This window comes from Bolinopsis microptera, chromosome 8 (genome assembly GCF_026151205.1).
Source record: "Bolinopsis microptera isolate Bmic1 chromosome 8, MBARI_Bmic_1.0, whole genome shotgun sequence".
Lineage (NCBI taxonomy): Eukaryota > Metazoa > Ctenophora > Tentaculata > Lobata > Bolinopsidae > Bolinopsis > Bolinopsis microptera.
The window spans coordinates 10,765,675-10,786,842 of record NC_087079.1 but is presented as its reverse complement, the minus strand read 5'-3'; the positions used below and the strand labels follow the sequence as shown (position 1 = coordinate 10,786,842).

Sequence of the window (21,168 nt, the reverse complement as noted above, 5' to 3'; positions counted from 1 at the left end):
GTTCAACTTGTTAGTTATTTCAAGCATTAACACAGTTAAACATGAACAATTTATTAATAATAACTTGACGAAATCTTTAGATTAAAATAAATTTACTTTCTCCTAAAAAAACGTATCATGAAAAGGCCGTAGCAGCAAAGATAGACCGAATTATGATTTCATAACTAGCGTGTGTTTATCTAGGAAAGATCAATAGTTCCTCAATTCTAGTTAATCAGGTTATCACTACTGTCACGTGGTCTCAGATATCACGTGATCTAGGGAATCAACTCGTTTTAACTGGTTCCAGACTTCTTATAGTGTCGCCTCTGAGAAGTGATATAAGTGAGGATTGGAGTAAGAACACAATCAAGACAGTTTGATTTTTGATGATCGAAGCGTTCATGTGTCAGTTCATGAACCACAACTTATTATATAGTTATGAGGACCTTATTAAATACGGAAATTGCGATATCACATGTGTGTTACACCTCCCTCACGATAGCCCCAATATTTTACCTCAGTTCTGGATCAGGAAGCAGACTGAGCTTCTGAATGTGATCATTACCTATTCCGTCGCTCTTCCACCGTGTTTCGATCGTGTCTACTCTCTTTTTGTCTGAGGAAATGAGAGTTGAGGGTGTGCGGTCGGTTACTGATAACTGATCTTGTGATTAGTGATAAGATGGTAGTTGTACGGGCTCCACGTTTTATTGCATCACGGCATTTCATGTGTCACAAGATTTAGCGATATAGTTCGCATTGATGCGTTGGAGTATTGCCACTTTGTTTGGATATCTGTGAAATGTAGATTTGCAATCGTTGATTTTATTATATAGTTATATTTGTTTAGTAAGTTGAAGTAACTTACACAATTCGTTAACACCCTCTGGTTTTACGCTGTGTCTGTTGTCCAGTTCCTTATCACACCTGTAAAAGTGCGTTGTTGAGGTTAAGTTTAACATTCATTATGAGGGATACCTCATTAAGAATTTAGTGAACATTTGGAGTTTAGTGTTTACTAATACTATAAGTATAACTATAAGTACAGAAAACTACTATATCGACTTTCAGGCGTCACCTATGCTTCTATATTAAGATATTAGATCTTTTTGTCCTATTGGCCAATGGCCAAGAGTCCACAGAATCTAAACCACCAGTGCGATATCTCACTATCAGTTGAAGCTGTAGTATAGATAACCATATCCGTACCATAAACATGATGTCACTGTAGCCCTTGTTCTGCTGTCGCCCATGGGCATGATGCTTTGCTAACTTATATTATCCACAGTTACTGATAATATAATAACAAATAACGGACATACTTGGTAAGATCGTCCTCCAACTTCTCGACTCTGTCTTGGGAAGCCTTGATAATGTCCTTTTGTTGGACCAGTGCCCGCTGATATCTTGTCACCTGAATCATACAGATTTTAGTCACTAATCAAGATAAATATTTGCGACGGTCATGGAGGATACCTTATTTTGAATTCTTCGATTCCTCGATCAGTTTACCGTGATTATAATAACAGGTTGTAACTTTTTATAGTTGTAAATATTGTAAGATTTTACCTCTGCCCTCTTTTGTTCCACAACAACATTCAATGCACCCTGTACAGCCTTCTCCAGATCGATCTTCAGCTTATCCAGCTGTTCTTGAAGGTAGTCGATGTTCATTTTGCTATCCCTTATCTGCACTCTGAGGATTTGGGAACAGTTTGAGTTATATTAATTCCATTTATATTGTGAATTTTTACTTTTACACCTGATGTTGCGTCCTGTAAATAGTGACACTACTATTACTGGTGTAACTGGTGATGGGTTATCTGATGTAGATCGGACTTATTTCCAACCTAGAAGTAGTAGTAGTAGTTGGTAACTTGTTTGGGTTCCATGTGCGTGACGTAATGGTATGCTCTAGATTCCTCAAATCATGTGCACTGATAACCTCAAGTGATGATAGGTAAATACTGCCTGAGACAACCCAAAAGCAAAACTTCTGGTTCAGTTATATAAATTTCTGATGACACGGGAAGATTACATTATTAATATTAGCATATGTATATTATTATCATTATGTTTGAATTTGTACCTGTAAGTAACGATGAGCATAACCAGAGCATCTCTGTATCTTTCAAAGGCAGCTCTATGTGTCTCCATCATCAGTTGATTTGTGTTCTTCTTTGTCTTGATACAGCATTGAGATAAATCGTTGCTCGCCGCTGAGACGGATGGGCATGTTTAGTAATGATTTGGTAGATTTTGTTACATCATGAAAGCTTCATATGCATAATAATCTCAAATCATGCTTGTCTAAAAAGAGATTTTAAACATACTAAGTCTCAAGTCATTAATGATGTTATATTTAAATACCTTGTATTTTTCCCATGATGTCATTGCAGCCCTCAGAAGCGTTCTTCAGTCTCATAAAGTTACTTTTGGTCATGAGGAGGCCGTCTCGTTTAGTGTGGTAGTTCTGAGAATGATGTTTTTACAAATAAGGATACTCATTTACTCACGAGTTTGATTCAAATTTTACTCACCGATAAGTCATCAGTCATGAAGGACACTTTTGACTTGTGTACGTTTTGATCATATGATTTAGATCACTGATAGTGATCAGAACCTCCGAGTTATATAAAATATAAAACGCTTTGTGTGCCACGAACCTTTGTGTTGTTTTTGTGCGACTCGTTCTCCTTATCGTTCTCATCCAACAATGATCTTTCTTCGTCTTCTAAAATCTTCAACTGTCTCCTTAACTGTAATTTAAAATGGATCAATTAGCAAACCCCCGAACAAACTATGTCTATAACTTCTTTTGTTCAAGATTCGTTCATTGATTTGTTGTTGACTCGATCGAGGTTTAAAGTTGATTTTTATCGTTTGATAACATTAGTTTCAACAGCATAATAGCTCCTCAATTTCGAATGAACAAGTCAGACTATCATTCGCTATACCTCTTCCTGTTTCTCGTGGTTGGTTTTTATCTTCTCCCGGAGTGTCGATGAGTTGTTCTGGTGTTTGCTCGTTGAGTTTTCGTGTGCTGCCTTCTCAGCGTTCAGAACAGCATCTGAAAGTGAAATATTAAATTATTCAGAGACCTGCACTTCCTGATCGGGCTCTATAATTTTGTTTATCTGACAAATATGTTTGGTATTCACTAAATGAGGATGAGGATGAAGCGGATTTATCAATTACTTTAAAAGTACGTGTTTTAGGTTCGACGGGAGAGATTGTTAAATTTGTAACAAATAACATTGATCCTGGCTGGATTTTTATTATTTTTAGATCGCCACAACTTTAACGTTTAAAGCTAAAGGTTTAACTTGATCATCTATCAGTGATTTAATCACTAATCCCCGCAATATCGACAACATACTCGTCTCAGAATAATAATTCTCTTGGGTGGCATTAAAGTAAACTCCGATTAACCACGGACAGATCTAAATTAATGAAAACATTAAACTCGTCTTATTGCATGACTTAAGTAGGTAAATGAACGTTGATCCTTTGCCAACGATAATACTCGACATGAATGATCAGGATCATGAGATTGAGTTGAATAGTTCATGCTTGCTTCCTGTACACGTTAAATCACCGAATACCTCTCCCAGAAAAGATTCAATCTCCCGATGTTAATTGGCAAGCTCAGACAAATTAATCAGTTGAACAGGTCGGCTCCTTGCATATATCACTGCTCCTTCACAAATATTTCTTTCTCTCACCGCATGACTCTGTAATGACAAGAGTATGGGTTGATATAGTTAATGTTCCCTCCGACGATCGTTTTCCGGTCAGCATATTTTATTTTGTTCTTTTTGTTGTGACATTTTTGTTTCATCTCGATCTTATGGCGATAATTGTAAAATTTGTGAGCTTCCTAGGACAAACTTTGTTTTATCCTAGTGTCTATCTCGATCAATTTGAAGATATTATATTGTGGTTTAAAAGTTTATTAGTAAAGTTTATTTGTAAAACAAAGCTGATATGATACGTGGCTTCCACGCACCACAATTCATTTAATTTCATGAGTACTCAGTAGCTCTGGCATATGTCACCAGTTTCTCAACTTACTCTGAAGCTCTTAGTACAAGACAACTCACGAGTCATGCTCACATAATTAGTTTCCGTTAACTTTAAAATATTACCGAATGTATAAACTATAAAGTTATGTCTAAATATGATCTAACAGTATGAAAGAATCCACAGTTTATTAAAGCTTTAAAGCCCAAACCTCGCAAGAGTTGACGAACCTAAAGTTTTGAGGTCTTCCTTCAATTTCAAGTCATGGTTGCCATAATCCTTGATGCTGTCTTGCGAGAATTTATCTACTTGAGCTACTTTGTCTTCGAAGTTTTTGAGATATTTCTTTGTGTCCTCGGTGATGACTTCCGATACTGCTAGTTCAGCTTCGTCCGATCCAGCTTTTACTGCCGACTCTGGAAGAATGAACATAGATTTTATTGTTCGAAGTTTTAGAATAAAAGTAGTGAACTACTGTTATTATTTGAGTTGTTTCCCAAAGCTAGATTACTAGAATTTGGTTTTAAATGGATCAAATAATAAAAGTGTTGCCAATTTCATCAAATGACCTTATATTATGCACTCACAGAGTTCCTCTATACTATCATTACCAAAATATAATTGTAAAGTCTAACGACTGTAATAATTACAAACCTAAATATTTGATTCCTTCTGCCAGCATTGCCTCAGCGTCGATCATTTCGAAGTTTTTTAAATGATTATGTCGAGAGTCCCAGCATTCGTGAAATTTCTTGATCAGTTGAGCACATCGGTCTGACAGTATCAACGGATTGCTGAAAAACGTGAGTAGGTTAAGGTTACCTGGGGACCTTAAGCTTTTTTTGTTCATAAACATATCCAGATTGAAGATACGGCGGAATGACAGGCTAGGCGCCACCCAGTAAGGCTAGAGGATTTATAAATATAAAATATGTCAATGTGTTAAACTTTAATCAGCTGAGTCAGCCTATAAAATGTTGGACAAACTCCAGTAGACTAAAGATTTTCATAGTCTGATCGATGACAACCTCAACCGTGTAACGACCATGTACTCACTAACAATGATGTCATAGAATGGATAGGCTAATATCAACTTATAAGTTCAGTTCTGTTTAAGTAAACCTGTAAACTTTGCAGATATTGTTGAGTATGGGCAGGAGTTCGTTGTAAACATGGTTAGCATCTTGCAGACTTGCGTCACTCTCATCAGTTCGTTTGATACAGTCCTTCAAACAATCTGAGGAATCGTTCAACTTTAACAGTTTAAGGTTTTACAAAAAACGAGTTAGTTTTCGTCGGTAACTATTGTGTTGTCGATTGGAAATCATTTCTAGAATCGCTTGAATATCTTGAATAGCGGTATCATCTCATATTATTATTTGCAACAAGTCAAATCGATATGCTTATCATGAGTTAAACGTACCTAAGTGGCCAAGCTCGTTTTGCAAATTTCCATTTGTACAACGCCTTACATATCCATTTCTTATTGTTTGGTGGCCACAACTGTTGATTGGTGTGGTTATAATTTCTTAATTGAAAAATTGCGTTTTGATAATAAATAATAATAATTCTGTTTGTTCTACATATACATGATGCCACCTCATTCCTACAAATTTGTTTCATAGGAGGCCGATTTTTGTGTGGTCACTAAATCAATAAGCTCAATTGACGAATGGCGACATCAATCGCACGCATTTTTCCAACTTCATGGCGTCAGTTCATGTCAGTATAATATGCATTATGTAATATAATGTTATTAATATTTCGCCTCCATGATTTAAAGTTTCACAAAAATTTCACTCGATTCTGGACTACCGGCATTGATCACTGTACTGGAAGATTTAAAAGACAATATTTCAAAAGATGCTCGATTTTGATATGCAGGTATCCACAACGGAGTTGAATTTAGCAGAATTGGCAAAATAATTGCGATGTTTTCAATATTTTCGACAAGCACAGCATTTGCAAATCTGATTCCAGCGAACAAACAATTGATCTCTTGCAGACCTTTTACGGCCGTCTAAAGTAATAATGGTTATTTTACACATACAAATGATAGATCAAGATGATAAGAATAGAAAGATCACACGACGCCTAAAATTCAATAAATTTCTTTGTTAAATCTCTACTCAACTTAAATCTTTTATTATTACGAAATACATACTAATAGTAATATCAGAATATTCAAATATGTGCCCTAAATCCTAGCCGTGAAGCCCTGTAGAGCGGTTAACTCGGCACCGCGTGTTGTAACATTTACAGATCCGTGACCGTTAGAATATTTACGTGACTAACAGAAGCAATGAAAAAGTTAGGAGTTTTCCTCCTCCGGTTATATTCGAGATGATAATAACGGTGACGTTTATATTCACAGGTTTAGCTGTTAACACCTAATCGCTGTGTTGGACTATTGTCATCTAATTTTAATTATAATTTTACCGACTCTTTGCATTTTCATTGTATTCTTATTTTGGCAATGTGTTACTGTTAGATCAAGAACACGCTAATCTATATCAAATTCAACCCCGTTTCTTGTATTTGTATCACTTTACCGCTCACTCTAGTGAAGGGATTGCTCCGACCTAGTGCACTGGTACTTCCAGTTTTGAGTTTTGGGCTACAAACCCTAACTTGGTGACATTTGTTATCGCCACCTCACAATGTGTGCCATAAAAGTGTGTTCATTTCCTTATCACTTACTCGTTTTACTTAATTTATGACTCATCAATGCATTGTTCAGATTATCTGATCTATTAACTTCACGTCCACAAATTAGAAACATTAATTTAGCCACTCTGCACACTTTGTTATATTTTGTTGCATCTTTTGACAACACTGATCACATCACTCGTACCTTTAGACTTTAACATGGAAGAGTGAAGAGCAGCGTATTTTTGGTTAGTTAGTTTGCTTTCCACCTCTTTTATCTTTTCTTCCATCCTGCAGTTTGGCAGTCTGCTGTAGTAGGGGTGCTCCCGAACTATGTTCACTCCTGAGAGTAATATCGTGGTTACAATTTATAATTATATCACGTGGTGTGACGTCATGTCACGTGGTGTGACGTCATGTCTCGTGGGGTGACGTCATGTCATGTGGGGTGACGTCATTCAAGTTATTAGTTGCAGGAGGCAGAAGAACTGAAGTGATTCTATTTGAAAACAAATCGTGTTCTTAACTTCAACGGTGTCTAATAAAAATCAAGTTTACCATTTGTGCCAAGCGATCGTTTTTGCAAACTATTACTGCTTGAAATTGAGTTAAATTGTTCAGCATTTGTTACTTTTAGTTTGAACTGCAGCGATGCATAGCTTTTAAATTTAAGCACATCATATTTCAACTTTCATGCTTTTAGCAGCAACTTTGCATTTATTGAGCTAAATTTAGAAACATCAATAATTTGCAGCGCTCAAAGTAAGAGCCTCCCTTTTTACGCGTGATTGAATTCACACTAAAGAGATTCATATGAAAGTGTTATAGAAAACCTGCTTCTCAAACTATAAAAGCGTGTGCTTCAGAGCACTTACTCACCGATTTCTTTGCTTGCCTTGACCCGTTTAGCAACGGCTTCGAGCTGGTTCGAAGTCCCATAGTTGAGCTTGCTTACAAGTTCTGGTGCAACCTGCGAGTAAAATTTATGTTAAGTACAATCTCTAATAATTAGGCCTTGGGGGCAATGGGTTCATATATTTAACAAATAAAATGTTAAACGATGAACTAAACGATGGTGCCGGTGGATGCATGGGAGTTTAGCTTCATTCCCTTCATCCTCATTTATCAAAAATAAAGCCGACTACACGATCAAAACTCCTACGGACAGACGCACAACTTTACCTCCATATTGTAGAAAGAAACGGTGCTCGCAAAAAAACAAACAGATTAGAGCCACGAAGTGAGAAAAGCTATGACCATTGTGAGCATTTCGAATGATAAACACGGGCTAAGGAGCTCGGTAACAAGCATCTGTTATCACGCAGTTGCACAAGCGGGTCTTGCGTGGCTCTAACGGTGTTAACACTGGTTAACTAAAAATAACGCGTGAGTACTCACGCACACTCACGCGTTAGCACCCTTTTATAAAGGAGGGTTTGGGTTGTTTACTTACAAAGTTATAAGGGGCGCTGTCGGGTGTTGCGATGACGAAAACCTTCCAGCCGTTCGGCAGCGGTATTCCTTTAGATAAACAATCCATGCGGATTGTGCTTGCGAGCTGAGAAACATTTAAAACAATTGTAGCATAGTATTATATGGAATACAGCACATTTTGATCGTGTGACTTCGACAAGCAATTGTATTGAGTTTAATTAGTCACGAGGGAGAAACCGGATACTGCTATTGGCCGTCCCGGGATCAATAGGGAGTAGAGTAGCTTAGCAGCTAGCATTTGCCCTGTGGAGAGCATGCAAACGAATTTGCAGCGTTTAAATTGGTGAAGTTGGGTGGCATTTGTGGTTAGATAAGTCAGTTCATTCTCTCCATTCAAATTTACATGGTATTCTGATTCACTAAACTGATTATAGCATATCAAATTAACATGAAACGTTTAACTTTAATCATTCGCTTATATTCTTGCCTCCTCAGCCTTTACTGATTAATGGGCAAGAAAATTGACTTTTTATATAAAGCAAATTGTTGCAACAAAGATCTAAATCGACCAAAAATAAAGCCATTGCCCAGAGTCTTTTAGATTATTCTACAAATTGTTAATAATAATCAAAATATGATCATAAGTGTGAATATAGTTATTGCGGAGTAGTGTAAATTGAAATGACTGGTTTGGAAGGCTGTTGAACTTGATATTTAAAGCTTCATCTCGCTAATTCATGTTTTTCAAATTATTATAGGATAATTTTGTTTGTTTGCTAGCTCCAGAAAACAGCTTACTGTACTTCTGATATGAAGTGTATTATAGTGAATTAAATGGTTATCTAGCATGCTATTCGATTGCTTAATTCTCTCACGGATATGCAAGGCCCTTCACACTTTGTGTCTGTCTGGTTCTAATATACCATTACAATAATGACTTATTGAAAATGATAGTCAAGCATTTTAAAGTAATAAACATATCAACTGATACGGATTCCTTTAATAATATGTAATGAAATATAATTGATAATGGTACATGCATATAGAAAATGAAACAAAATAATAAAATATTAACTTAATAATTAAGTTCTGAAAGCAAATTCATGAGGTCCGCGGTCGTAGCTTAACTAATCCAGTGTCAGCACAATGGCGAGACGTTTCGTTTTTCTAGTCATTATCGTAGCCATCCTTGCACTCGTTGGAGGATTAGGAAAAGGAATCAAGAAGGGGGAAAAAGAAATGCGCTAAGAAGATCAAATTGTTTGAGTCGTGTCTAAAAAAGAGATACGAATCAAAATCCGGTTGTTATATCTCTGAAGATGGATATAAATGGAAACATTTTGTTAATAAGAAGGATGTGAAGAAACGTGGAAAGATCGAGAGGCAGCTGAAGAAATGTGACTACTCCTGCAGAAAAATGTATGTTGAGCCAGAGCTGGAACCGCATCCTCAACCGGATTCAGAACCAAAGCCGGAGCCACTTTCATACGACTTGAATTGCAAGAAAGTTGGATTCGGGTTTTTGGGAGCTGACATCCGAAGTTTCAGCGCATCAAGCCTTGAAGCTTGTGTCGTGGCATGTGTTAACGAACCCGGCTGCAAAGCCATCACCACCAGAAACTCAGACAATTACTGCTGGCTGAAATACAACAACAGTGGACTAAACGGCCCAGAAACCAACGCCGCTCTGACCAGCATGAACTTGGAGTGTGACAGGTCAGCTGGAGACTAACTTAACTTGGTAAGGTTTATCCTCGTAGCAGGAAGGGTCATCAGATGTCTGACCACCGTGTTGGCGTGTAGTCTACCAAGGAATTCGACATGCTGCACGTATAACCGGAAACCGGAGGGTTATCCGGTATCAAAGCAAGAAACTTCGACAAACTGACTTTGAAGCTGGCAAACGTTTTCTCGGCTTTCACTTCACTCGGCACCCTATTCCACAGTTTGGATCCTCTTACTGCGAACGAGCTATCGTACAGTGTCTGGTTTCTCATCGAACTCGACTTTGATAGAGAAGGAACAACTGCTTTAGTGCCATATCTGGATGTTTCCACAAACTCGATGCTACAGCTATTTGGAACAACGTTATGGTACGTTTTCCACATCATCAAGATGATGTATCTCTCTCTTCTCCGTTGCAGGGACATCAACTTCAAAAGAGCTAGCCTCTCCCAGTAGTTTAAGCTGTATAGACCACCAATGCGGCTTGTAAAGGTACGCTGGACCCCCTCCAAAAGCTGAATCTCTGTCGTCTTGACTGGGTCCCACAGCGGACAACAATACTCCAATAAGCTTCTGACTAGAGACTTGTAGAGGGTCATCATAACCACTTTATCCCGTGTCTTAAGCACACTGAGCACCCAAGACAGTTTACTTCTAGCTTTGGTGACCATATCCCCGACGTGTTTAGACCAGCTCAGATCGCTTGACACTTTTACACCAAGGTCTCTAACGTTTTCTATGGGATAAAGAGTGACGTCACTAGAAACCTTGTAGAGGAGACTTTCTACGTAGAAGGGAAGTTCACTTAACAAGTTCCTCTTATTGTGTAGGTGGTTTAGGAGTTCGAACTTCTGCTCGTGTAACTTCATGTTGTTACATAAGGACCAATCTATAATGCTGTAAAGATCAGTCTGAAGAAGTTGGCAGTCTTCAAGGCAGCTAATTTGCTTGGAAACCCTAGTATCGTCTGCGAAGAAGCTCACTCTAGAATGCTTAACCACGTCCTCTAGGTCGTTGATGAACAACAGGAAGAACAGTGGACCTAAAACACTGCCCTGAGGCAGGCCCGCTTAACACCTTAGCGCTGTCTGAATGCACACCGTTCACGACAACAACTTGGTCACGACCAGTTAAGAAGGATTGAATCCATCTTATGAGATTCTCCTGGAATCCATATCTTTTCAGCTTTAGAAGAAGTAGATCCAAGTCGACTTTGTCAAAAGCTTTTGCAAAGTCGAGGTAGATTGAATCGGTGTCATTTCCTTTTGTCAAACCTTTGTCAAAATCAAAGTGCTCCGACATTTGGGTGAGACAGCTTCTATTTGACCTGAATCCGTGCTGTTTGTCCGATAACAGATCATTAAAATCAAGGTACTGGGTCATGTGCTTTCTGACGACCCTTTCATACACCTTCACTACGTGGGAAGTCAGCGTCACAGGTCTATAGTTTACAGCTTCACATTTGCTACCTTTCTTGAAGAGAGGAGTGACATATCAGGTCTTGTAGTAGCTTGGGACGATGCCAGACGACATAGATTCTGTCCAGATAAGATAGATAGGGACCGCTAAGCTAGAGGTACATCTTTTCAGCAGGATGGAGGGGATGCCATCGGGTCCCGGTGCAGAGTCAAGCTTTAGTTTCGATATAGCGTCCTTTACGTGATCGAGAGTGAGGAAAAGTTCTTTATATCGACAAGTAATGGGCGGCAGCCGGCACCGCAAATTCAGGCATGGACTTGTAGGGGCAGTTAGGGTCACTATAGACTGAGCAAAACTGAGTCTGGAGGATGTTCGCAAGATCCTTCTTCTCTGTGACAAGCTTATTTTCACTATTAAGAAGAGTTGTGATGTTTTGCTTCACTTTGGAGAACGATTTCGCGTAGGAATAAAAGTATTTCGGATTAGCTTTTATCTTATTCACCGCTCTCCTTTCGCCCTCATCAAAATGGTGTACTATAGCTTCCTTAATCTCAAAGCTGATTAATCCGATTTCGTCTTCAGACAGTAGCTGCAAAAAAGACAACTCCGACTTGGGTGCAGACCTCAGCAACTTCAAATCACAAAACTTCGAGGACTGTGTTAGCCACTGCAGAGACACAGCAGACTGTCAGTCCTTCACCCTCAGGAAATCTGACAACTACTGCTGGCTAAAGAACAAGCGAGGAGGACAGACTGGACCCGCACCCAATGATGCTCTAATCAGTATGAACATCGACTGTGTTCCAAAACCAGGCTTTGTAGCTTCCGACAGATCATGTGCCATGGATGGTTTTGACTTCTGGGGTGCAATTTTAGCGAGATTCACATCTAATGGATATGAGGACTGTTGGACGAGCCGCCTTGACGCTGCTGACTGCGTCTCAGCTTCACTATGAGAAAGTCTAATAACTACTGCTGGCTGAAGAGTAAGACGAAGGCGGGAGGAGAGAACGAGCCTGAAGCTAACGGTGGTTTAATCAGTGCAAACATGAGTTGTTAATTTATCCTTTTTGGTTTGAATTATTAATCGGACTTATGGATACTTTAAAATTAAAATAAGATTTTCAGAAGCATTTTAATGAGATTTGAAATGAATAATCAAAAATGTTGAAAGATAATGAATGTACTGAATAGTGCATAACGTTCACGTAACATTATATAGTACATATTTCAATTGTCTTGTTTTATTTTAGCGATGTTTTGATCCCCAAACATCAGTGCCTTCCCAGCAGTGGTGAACCGTACCTATGTTCCATCCCCTCAACAAAATTTCTAATAACCTAAAGAAAAGAAAAAAGAAAAAAACTAATATGTTTAACTATTATTTTTAGTTTAGGTTTGAGGATGAAATCGGCGACGATTCTTATTTTACTCTTAGGAGTGGTATTTTCCTACTGTCCCAGTCAGATCGACTCTAAACTCGACACAGTCATATCGAAATTAGGTAAAGTTTGTAATTGAGCATCACTGCACTCTTGATCTCAATTTTTTTCTTAAAAGTCACCATATACTAATGTTAGAACACGTGAATCCGAGGGTGGAAATCGTTCTTAAATTAAAGCAATTCCGAAGAATGTAAAAGGTTTAGTACCCATAGAGTAAATATGATTTTGCTGTTTTCAGAGTTGATGATACTAGCTTTGGAGAATGAAGATTTCAGTGGAGTCTCGATTGACATTGATACTGATACAACAGGTACGATAAAAATTAAAATCCACCTTGATAGGTCACAGCTGCAGCCCAATAGGATATAATATAAGAGTACAGCATCTTTTTCCATTAGAAGATACCCGATTATAGCTATTTCATGAGTGGTTTTCCAGATTTCAAGTCCTAGCATGTGTCCAATTCATTGCGCATAATATAACAGTCGCAGAGCCATGACTTTGTTCAAAAGATTCCTGTTTTACAAAGTTTTATCATTTAAAATTGATTTCATCAGATTGGGTGAGCGAAGCTGACGATTTACAGCCAACTCCAGACACTTCTGAGGGAGACAGCAGGGTAAGATTTTGGGAACGACTTTATAGATGAGAGATAAAAAGTTTTGTTAATTTCTAATTCTGTAATGAGCATTTATAATTCGATCAATCACTCTAAATCGCTGTTGTACAATTTTAAATTTGTTGATGTTCTGATAAAACTCCATTAACCCTGAGCTTAATTGAAAATATCCCTCAGACGGATTTCAGATTCTGTGTACCGATCAGACTTCAAAACTACTGTCCAGACGGCTATGTCGCGAGATCAGGGGCTGCAGACAGTAATGGCCGCAGATCTTTCATGTGCTGCAAGTGAAGCTGAACCACAAGAGAACCGCAAGTTATTTGCATGTTAATGTAGTCAAACCACCGCTTTGTTTTCAACTTCAGATTTTAGTTCATCTTATAAACTTATCTTTTTTAAAAGTTTAATATTATAGCAAAGGGGATTAACTCCCCCAATGATAGGGGAACTTTTCATAAGCGTTCGTGATTGTATTTTTGAGATAAAACTGAAATTCATGTAATTTAACATGAAATGTTCATGATGAAGATTGACAAATCAGACTTTGCACCTGTACATTGAATGTTACAAAATACAATTTTAATCTTGCAAAAGGGTATTGTTTTTATGTTTATCATGATACCCTTCTCCTAGGACCTAGCAGTCTGGTTAGTTTGAGCAAGATCTCAACAATTAATCTTGCAAACCCAAAAATTAGGAACATTACATTTTGTTTTGGGCGATTTAAACTCAGTTCTCAATAGAATTAGATGTTTCTCAAATATTTATAGTCCTATAATATTTGCTTCACCTAGCAATGGTTAAGTTTCTAATCCTGGTTCTATCCCTCGTGGTTTTGGGACAGTGTTGCAACTACGCCAAACTGGAGAAGATAGATCGCTTGATGGGTAAGTTGGGAAAATGGGGTCAAAATGAGAAAAATAATGATTAACTTTGAGAAGCGCCATCAGCGCAAGGTATTATTTTCTATAACCTGCATTTCGTCCAGTTATACAAATCGCCTCGACAGTAACACATCTTTTCCATGCAGAACAGTTTCTGAATTTAGTGGAGGAGAAGAAGTATAAATACGAGGCTGCCCTGATGACATACGAACTGATGAACTACAACGAGGTAGAAGAGGACAACCCAGAGGACTACGCGGTCGCGGGGGAGCTCAGAGACGGTTTACTTGGTGCTGGTTCACAGTAAGTTCCAACATCGTTTAAATTACCTTTATGTTCAATGACATTTTCTTTGGTTCAATTAGGATTTTGAATCATGAATTTAACACTGTACGATATGCACAGCGAAACGCTTTGTTACTGTAAGAGAGTAAGGAAAAATAAACTGGGTGATTTTGATCACGATGTCCTTGGATTCTATTTCTCGGAAGAACCTAGTGCTACAGTCAATGCAAAATGCTCTTATTGCCTTCACAGCTGCGATGAGGCGGCTATAACGGATTTCATATCTACGGTACAAGAAATCCAGGATTCTATACGGAGAATGAGTTGTGTCACTGAGGACTATTTTCTGAAGTCCCTGACCTGGCATGGGCGCGGTTTGAAGCGGTTTCTTGGTGAGGCCTGAGTGCTGTGAAAAGTGATTGTGAGTAGAATATGTGCCATGATCGTGATGTATGTGCGGGATGATGTTGGATCGTGTCAAGCTGCTAAATTGTACGTTTTGTTAATGATCCTACTCCTATGCTTGGTTCTATAAATGAGTTTTAAGTGTTGGTCTGTACTACTGGTTTGATCAATATCGTTGGCTCCAATAATGAAGAATTTGACGCATGAACTGTGAAACCAATTGGTAGGAATGTACGGCTCACGCACGCTGCTTTGCGATAAAGCTATAGGCAAATTATTTCAAACCATTCCAGATATGTTTAATTTTGAACGTTCATATCTAGTTAAAGATATGAACGTTGTCAAAACGTTTTGACAAAGAAGGTTGTCAAAACCCGACATTGAAAATGAACTGTAAGAATTAGTAATGGTTTCCGCCGTAATAAGTAAAATCGAGTATCGATCATGAATCGTTTATCGAATGTATCATGCGAGTGAATTTAAGAATTTGTGCGGTTGACAAAATCAATCACTTGCGGTGTTTCAATTAGTGTCTTACAGTAAACGTAAAGCAAAACGTAGAGGAAAGCGTTCTTCAAAAAGACCACGAACATGCGAACAGATTTATATAGCAGATATCCAACGTGCAGCATGTTCAAAATACGAATACTTTCTTACCGAGATTGTGCTGGAAGAGCAATTTAACAGAAGAGGATGGAATGTCAGCTTGCGTGAAGCCAAGTGTTGCGAGAATTGATAGATTCAGTGGTACGTTTGTCCAAAACTGCGTGATTTGCGTCCCAGCACAATCCTACTGTAGATTAAAAACCTTCAATGTACAGCATTTATCTTACCCTTAATTTATCAATGATAGCCTAATGCACTCATGTATAATCAAGCCGATTAACTTTCTTTACTTGTATCCTCAACCATACCAAAACAGTCAGTAGGTTACTTATAAGGAAATCTACCAAACATTTATTTGGTGAAAGGTCAACAGAAAAAAGGTTTGTTGTATATCTCGACAGCCTCTTCTATTTCTAAACTGAAGTAAAACTTGAAATCATGATCAAGAATTTCGCGGATTCAGATTTATTTTATTGAAGCATCTGTATCATTAAACTTTTCTGTAAAGAAAATATTGATCGCAAAAATCTGAATATCGTACGATTTATAGGTTCATTAATTGATCATTAATTAATTAATTGATTATTTAATTAATTTATTAATTGATCCAACTCTATTCTCCAGGAAATGTGACCACGCAATATGGGCCCGCGACTCAGATACGACGGTGATGGCGTGCCAGCCAAAGCGACATCTCAATGGTCTGACCTTCGTCCCTTCGCCGTATGGGGGTGGTCAGTTCACAGAGGCAGTTTGTTGCGTCGCTAAGTGATGTAATTGAACGGACATGTATATTATTGACTGTTTTTTTATGACATTTACTTGATTTACAATCAAGGTGTCAAAATGTTTCCCTTCACACACTCGGGCATGTTATAAGATATTCATATGGTCAATCCTTTCAGATTGGAATCTGAATCAGATGTTAAAATAGGAAATAATCATGACAGATCTTAGTAACGATTTTTTTGGAAGATTTTGGAACTCATAGAAATTTGTTTGTAATGTATTTTTTATCAAATTTCATTTCTACATTTCTTCGCAATATCATTGTTGGTCTCGTTGCTTCTTTCAGGGTATACTAATACACAATTATCCAATAACCACATTCAAGGTATCAATTTCTTTTTCATTTACCATAGATTGATTGATTTCTCACTCAATGTAATTTGACGACATTTGTCATTAATTACAGTTTTTGAATACTTGCAGTAGGAAAGATGTTACACTATCTAGGGCTGCTGCTTCTTGTAGCGGATATCAGTGCCAGAACATACGAAGGAAGAAATTATCAGTACACCGCAATCAGCAACAAGCTTGACCAATACATCAGCAATCTTGGTACCATATCTGAATTTTGTATCTGTATCTAGTCGCTCTTCCATTTAAATAAGTTCTGAGCCCTAAGCTAAGACAAAGTTTTCTTTTAACTGTTGAGTTCTCCTAACCTGTGACTCAGAACAACCCTGACAACTTCAGACACTGTGGGGAACGAACTGAAGGAACTAAATACTGCGTACAAGAACTTGAAACAACAAGGTGACGATTACGTATCCGGAAACAGTTTTGACGAGGGCCGACTTTTGCCACTTCTTGGAGCAGGTTCTAAAGAAGGAGAAACCTGGGACGAAAAGTCAGTGCCATCTGCAGATCTTTAATATCACTTTTGTGTCACCTATCAGTATCACTTGTAATGAAGTGATGGGTGTATGAATTTCTGAGATTTGGATTGGGATAATTGATGTTGGGATAATTTGATACATATTTAACGAATGAGCTGAATCTTATAATTATATCTTTCAGCATTGACCGTTGTAATTGGGCAGAGTTTGACATCTCCAGGGGCTACTATCAGGGTCAAGTGTCGCTGACTAAGAAGGTCTACTGTGAAGCAGCTAACCACTTCCTCACCGCCGTAAGTTTTAATTCTTTCATTATATTATTATTAATAATTAATTTATTCATTCTATGATTAAAAATTGTAGCCATGAGCTTGAAAAGTTGGGAATTGAATTTACATCATGTTAACGATGGAAAATGTAACGGAAAATGACCATATTTGTTTTAAAAACTTACATTTTTTAAATTACAGATCGAGTACTCGGATCAACGAGGAATTCTTGTTGGAAAATGCTGCGAGAAGAAAATCAAGAAGAAGAAGAATAAGGGCTAATTCTTTTCAGAGTTGAATGAATGATCTCTAATGCTCTTTACAGGCCCAACAAATTTCGAAAAACTCATTGTATACTTTAGATTTTTAGCTATATTCATAACTCTAAAAGTTTAATGTTACTGACTGTTCAATGGTACTGTAATCAGATCAATTGGCTGATATTAATTTATTGAAAAATAGACTTTTTTAATCGTGATTTCATCGTTATTTTGTTATCTCAGAATGCATGCACTTAACAACTTTTTCAGACGTTTAAGTTTATCTTTGGGTTTTTAGTGCTTACTGCCCAGTTTTTTAATCGAATCTGGGGACCAGGGGAATTGAGTAGAATATTGCTCAGACAAATCTACAAATCTTTAATATATCCAAATAATTATATAATCATGTGAGGCAATAATTTTTTCTTTTTCTTAAGAATCCAGCTTTGTTATTAACTTTCATTGGTTCAACTCGATCTCATACCATAAAACCAATCCTTAAGATGCGAGTGCGAGAATAATTGTACATACAATTAAATAAATTTGTTTCTAATTCTCTTTGTCTTCAATTCAATATTTTGACCTCTTTACAGGATCCACTGATAAAACTTGTTTTTCACATCAATAATTCACACTACAGAATAATTGACTAACACGGCAACCTAACAATAGTGGATATGTTTTACCTGCTGCTTCTCCTTGTGGTACCTGCAGGAGCTACCAGACTTTACACCGGACGAAATCAACAGCACGAAACTTTCAACTCTAAACTCGATCAACTGCTCAAGCATATAGGTATGATTTGAAGGCCAAGGATAAGAGTTTTACTTTTACTGATTTATCTAATCTAAGTGTTGCCCCGTGTCCCCAGCATTATGTTACTACCCTTTGTTGCTTACTAAACATATCATCATCATTGCACACGACTAAATTCTAAAATAAACATTTCAACTCTAATTAAAGGTGAAATTTAAACATACTCAACTTTCAGACTCAGTAGGGAGTGAGCTGAAAACATTAAATACCGCCTACAAGAACCTGAAAGAACAGGGAGACCAATACAGGGGTGTCACAGACGGTAGCCACGAGAGAGGGCAACTAGCTCCACTCCTCAGTGCCATGGGGAAGACCCAGCCGTGGGACGAAAAGTTAGTTGTTAGCTTTAATGAATTATAAATTATTTTAATTTTGTTGGAATGGGATTAATGGATCAGCTTCTGTGGTATTATAATCACTGCGATCGTTTCTATAAATATAGTTCTTCCTGTCATCAGCTCGCAGCTTGCACATCACACTTTTTAAGTTCAACCCTTTTAAATTGGTTGTCCTCACTTGAATCCGGTAACCATTTTACTTAACCAAGTAACTTTCCTTTGCAGTGTTGACCAATGTACATGGACTGACTCTTCCGTCAGTAAGGAGATGTATCATGGAGGAGCGATTATTACAAAGAAATACTTTTGTTCTGACAGCAACCACTTCCTTACTCACGTCAGTTATATAAGGGGGGGGGGGGGGGGGGTATATAGTAATTATGATATGCTGTAATAACTATTTACCTGCTTACGGTCACTGTTTAATGTTGTTTTTTTACTGATAAGGAAATGATCGAGACCTTCACAGAGGGAAATGAAAAGGAACTTTTAGCAACTAATAAGTAACCGACTTACCCCAAAAATACTTATACTTATACCACAAAATACCCTTTCAGTTGGAATATTCGGACGAATTGGGAATTCACAATGGCAAGTGTTGTAAGAGAAGAAAAAGATAGATCAAGATGTGAACATGACTAGATAAAGATCACTAGTGACTGTTACTTAGATAGAATCCTGAAAGAACTTTAAGATTGACGATTTCAATTGCTTCAGTAGATGTCCTGGACGGAATAGTTTTATTTGTGATCATCCCAAGGACCAGATTTCAATTATCGTATACATTGATACATAGTTGGGTTTCATTGTCGATGACAAAGAATTCCTCCTCATCGCCATTCTTATATTTGTAACGCTATTTATTATGATCGTGACGACTGTGTCGACGAATTTGTATAAGATTATGTTTAAATATTGTCAATATTGCCGAATTTATCAGTCTCCACTTTTAAGTGTGTCCGAATATGACGGAACCAGAAATACTTCTTGTTCTAATGATAAGGAACTTGTGGGAAATCTAGAAATACAATAATGAACTTAATTGCAAACTGTACACCAAAAATTCAGAACGTATTTGTTTTCCAAACATCTTTTAAAACATCAATAAACCGATGAAAACGTTTCTCATTTGGCTCATTTGGAGTCAAACATGGAAATCAATTTGTCACGAACCACCTATTTCACTTTAAGTCCCTTATTTTTGTTCTTCCTGTTTTCTTTCTTTTGTTGGATCCTTAGCCTGTTTCTCTCCGCCTTTTCTGCTTCCGTCATCTCGGGGCCCCTGTTTGAGTTGATCTTGTTCATACTGGTATTCCCTGCGTGGGCTGATGTCTCCTCAACAATACAAAGAAGGACAAGAGCCAGTACACCAAACATCAGAGTTAGTTTCATTTTCAGCTGGATGGAACTAGTCAGTGTAATAATTAGCGCCATGAATTGGCAAACAATGTTTTGTCCCAATTGTGATAAATGCATATAATTTATTAAATATCGGTAATTTTACAATTGTTTTACAGGATTGTTATCAGCTCAGTCAAACAAAACTTTTGGTACCAAATTAACAATATTTGAAGGTACAACCTTATTTAAAATTTGTTTCGGGGATTTAGCATATTATTTCTTTAAATCTGACAATATCAGTTCCAAAAGTTTCGTCTCGCCAAGTTGATAACGGCCCTATAAAAAGTGTTTTAGAATAACTGATACTATGGAAGTAACAGGCCAAAAACTTTGTTTAAACTGTAAATTTTGCATGCGGCAACCAAAAACCGTGTAGCATTTTTTGCTTTCTGGTAAATTTATGTTATTCACATTTTAAACAACTTTATCAAAATCGGAAAGAAAAAAAAATGATGCTCCAACTCTTAGAGCTTATTACTATTAGATACATAGACTAAACGTAAAACGTTATTATCAAACTGGTTTAAATTGTAGTGTTGAACTTTGAACTTGGAGTTTACAAATTAATAATAGTGCTCTGTGGAGGGCGAACATTTGTTTTATAACCTAGTTAGTAAATATAATTAGAGGCAGGGAACAATGATCGGACTGTTCAAACGATATGGTAATGTCATTGAAATTCTCCTTAATTAGTGAGCAAACAAAAACTTGCCGGGTAACATTTTGTCTTCGGCCTGGACTAAATGGGCTATTATGTTTCTATTAGTATTATGAAGGCTTTAGGGCATTGTTGGCTACAAAAAGGGTTGTGTTGATGATGAAAGTGCCGATACCACTCTTCCACAGTAATGATTGACATGATGGGGATAATAGGCGATTATATGCGCATCCACATGGCCATTGGCCAATATTTCTGAAGATAGTGAAACCTTTGTTCAGGCTCCACCTGGCAGAGGAGCAGATTACAATAACCTTTTGCCTAG

The 21,168-nt window shown here is 37.5% G+C and overlaps 4 protein-coding genes across 9 annotated transcripts; 3 read left to right on the top strand and 1 right to left on the bottom strand.

Moving 5' to 3' along the window:
• Nucleotide 1: 1 nt before the first annotated feature.
• On the bottom strand, nt 2-8,125 carry LOC134819635 (uncharacterized). 2 transcript variants are annotated; one of them, XM_063829680.1, is made up of 15 exons: nt 7,837-8,125; nt 7,534-7,624; nt 6,860-6,997; nt 5,128-5,242; nt 4,660-4,799; nt 4,236-4,421; nt 2,940-3,052; nt 2,649-2,741; nt 2,353-2,455; nt 2,072-2,201; nt 1,552-1,678; nt 1,305-1,396; nt 851-909; nt 499-598; nt 2-308 (listed from the first exon to the last, which is right to left on the bottom strand). In XM_063829680.1, the coding sequence occupies exons 1-15, from the start codon at nt 7,840-7,842 to the stop codon at nt 266-268; spliced, it is 1,536 nt and encodes a 511-aa protein (XP_063685750.1). In that variant the 5' UTR covers nt 7,843-8,125; the 3' UTR covers nt 2-265. The 2 variants fall into 2 exon arrangements, with proteins under 2 accessions (XP_063685750.1, XP_063685751.1); XM_063829681.1 differs by having other exon boundaries at nt 548-598; nt 7,837-7,985.
• A 4,488-nt stretch (nt 8,126-12,613) lies between these two features.
• On the top strand, nt 12,614-16,529 carry LOC134819761 (uncharacterized). 5 transcript variants are annotated; one of them, XR_010160799.1, is made up of 6 exons: nt 12,614-12,736; nt 12,916-12,987; nt 13,235-13,296; nt 13,474-14,186; nt 14,330-14,486; nt 16,104-16,529. XR_010160799.1 is itself a non-coding variant. In XM_063829898.1 (4 exons), exons 1-3 carry the CDS (start codon nt 14,096-14,098, stop codon nt 15,607-15,609), a joined length of 444 nt encoding a protein of 147 aa, XP_063685968.1. In that variant the 5' UTR covers nt 14,072-14,095; the 3' UTR covers nt 15,610-15,620; nt 16,104-16,529. The 5 variants fall into 5 exon arrangements, 3 of the variants coding, with proteins under 3 accessions (XP_063685968.1, XP_063685969.1, XP_063685970.1); XR_010160798.1 differs by lacking the exons at nt 12,614-12,736; nt 12,916-12,987; nt 13,235-13,296 and adding exons at nt 14,721-14,889; nt 15,414-15,620 and having other exon boundaries at nt 14,072-14,186; XM_063829898.1 differs by lacking the exons at nt 12,614-12,736; nt 12,916-12,987; nt 13,235-13,296 and adding an exon at nt 15,414-15,620 and having other exon boundaries at nt 14,072-14,186.
• Nucleotides 16,530-16,686: 157 nt separating this feature from the next.
• Nucleotides 16,687-18,069, top strand: LOC134819760 (uncharacterized). Its single transcript, XM_063829897.1, has 4 exons — nt 16,687-16,820; nt 16,959-17,112; nt 17,283-17,394; nt 17,572-18,069. The coding sequence occupies exons 1-4, from the start codon at nt 16,700-16,702 to the stop codon at nt 17,650-17,652; spliced, it is 468 nt and encodes a 155-aa protein (XP_063685967.1). The 5' UTR covers nt 16,687-16,699; the 3' UTR covers nt 17,653-18,069.
• A 237-nt stretch (nt 18,070-18,306) lies between these two features.
• LOC134819432 (uncharacterized) lies at nt 18,307-19,725 on the top strand. Its single transcript, XM_063829380.1, has 4 exons — nt 18,307-18,425; nt 18,622-18,778; nt 19,010-19,121; nt 19,342-19,725. The coding sequence occupies exons 1-4, from the start codon at nt 18,308-18,310 to the stop codon at nt 19,402-19,404; spliced, it is 450 nt and encodes a 149-aa protein (XP_063685450.1). The 5' UTR covers nt 18,307; the 3' UTR covers nt 19,405-19,725.
• Nucleotides 19,726-21,168: the final 1,443 nt, after the last annotated feature.

What these genes read in the sequence shown, in the direction of transcription:
- LOC134819635 (XM_063829680.1), bottom strand. An exon ending in AATATCTGCAAAGTTTACAG is followed by an intron (nt 4,800 to 5,127) that starts GTTTACTTAAAC and finishes CACGTTTTTCAG; the next exon opens with CAATCCGTTGATACTGTCAG. An exon ending in AGAAGGAATCAAATATTTAG is followed by an intron (nt 4,422 to 4,659) that starts GTTTGTAATTAT and finishes TCATTCTTCCAG; the next exon opens with AGTCGGCAGTAAAAGCTGGA.
- LOC134819761 (XM_063829898.1), top strand. Translation starts at nt 14,096, where the DNA reads ATGGTTAAGTTTCTAATCCTGGTTCTATCCCTCGTGGTTTTGGGACAG. An exon ending in GAAGATAGATCGCTTGATGG is followed by an intron (nt 14,187 to 14,329) that starts GTAAGTTGGGAA and finishes TTTTCCATGCAG; the next exon opens with AACAGTTTCTGAATTTAGTG. An exon ending in TTACTTGGTGCTGGTTCACA is followed by an intron (nt 14,487 to 15,413) that starts GTAAGTTCCAAC and finishes AGTGTCTTACAG; the next exon opens with TAAACGTAAAGCAAAACGTA.
- LOC134819760 (XM_063829897.1), top strand. Translation starts at nt 16,700, where the DNA reads ATGTTACACTATCTAGGGCTGCTGCTTCTTGTAGCGGATATCAGTGCC. An exon ending in GGAGAAACCTGGGACGAAAA is followed by an intron (nt 17,113 to 17,282) that starts GTCAGTGCCATC and finishes TATATCTTTCAG; the next exon opens with CATTGACCGTTGTAATTGGG. An exon ending in CTAACCACTTCCTCACCGCC is followed by an intron (nt 17,395 to 17,571) that starts GTAAGTTTTAAT and finishes TTTAAATTACAG; the next exon opens with ATCGAGTACTCGGATCAACG.
- LOC134819432 (XM_063829380.1), top strand. Translation starts at nt 18,308, where the DNA reads ATGTTTTACCTGCTGCTTCTCCTTGTGGTACCTGCAGGAGCTACCAGA. An exon ending in TCAACTGCTCAAGCATATAG is followed by an intron (nt 18,426 to 18,621) that starts GTATGATTTGAA and finishes CTCAACTTTCAG; the next exon opens with ACTCAGTAGGGAGTGAGCTG. An exon ending in ACCCAGCCGTGGGACGAAAA is followed by an intron (nt 18,779 to 19,009) that starts GTTAGTTGTTAG and finishes TTTCCTTTGCAG; the next exon opens with TGTTGACCAATGTACATGGA.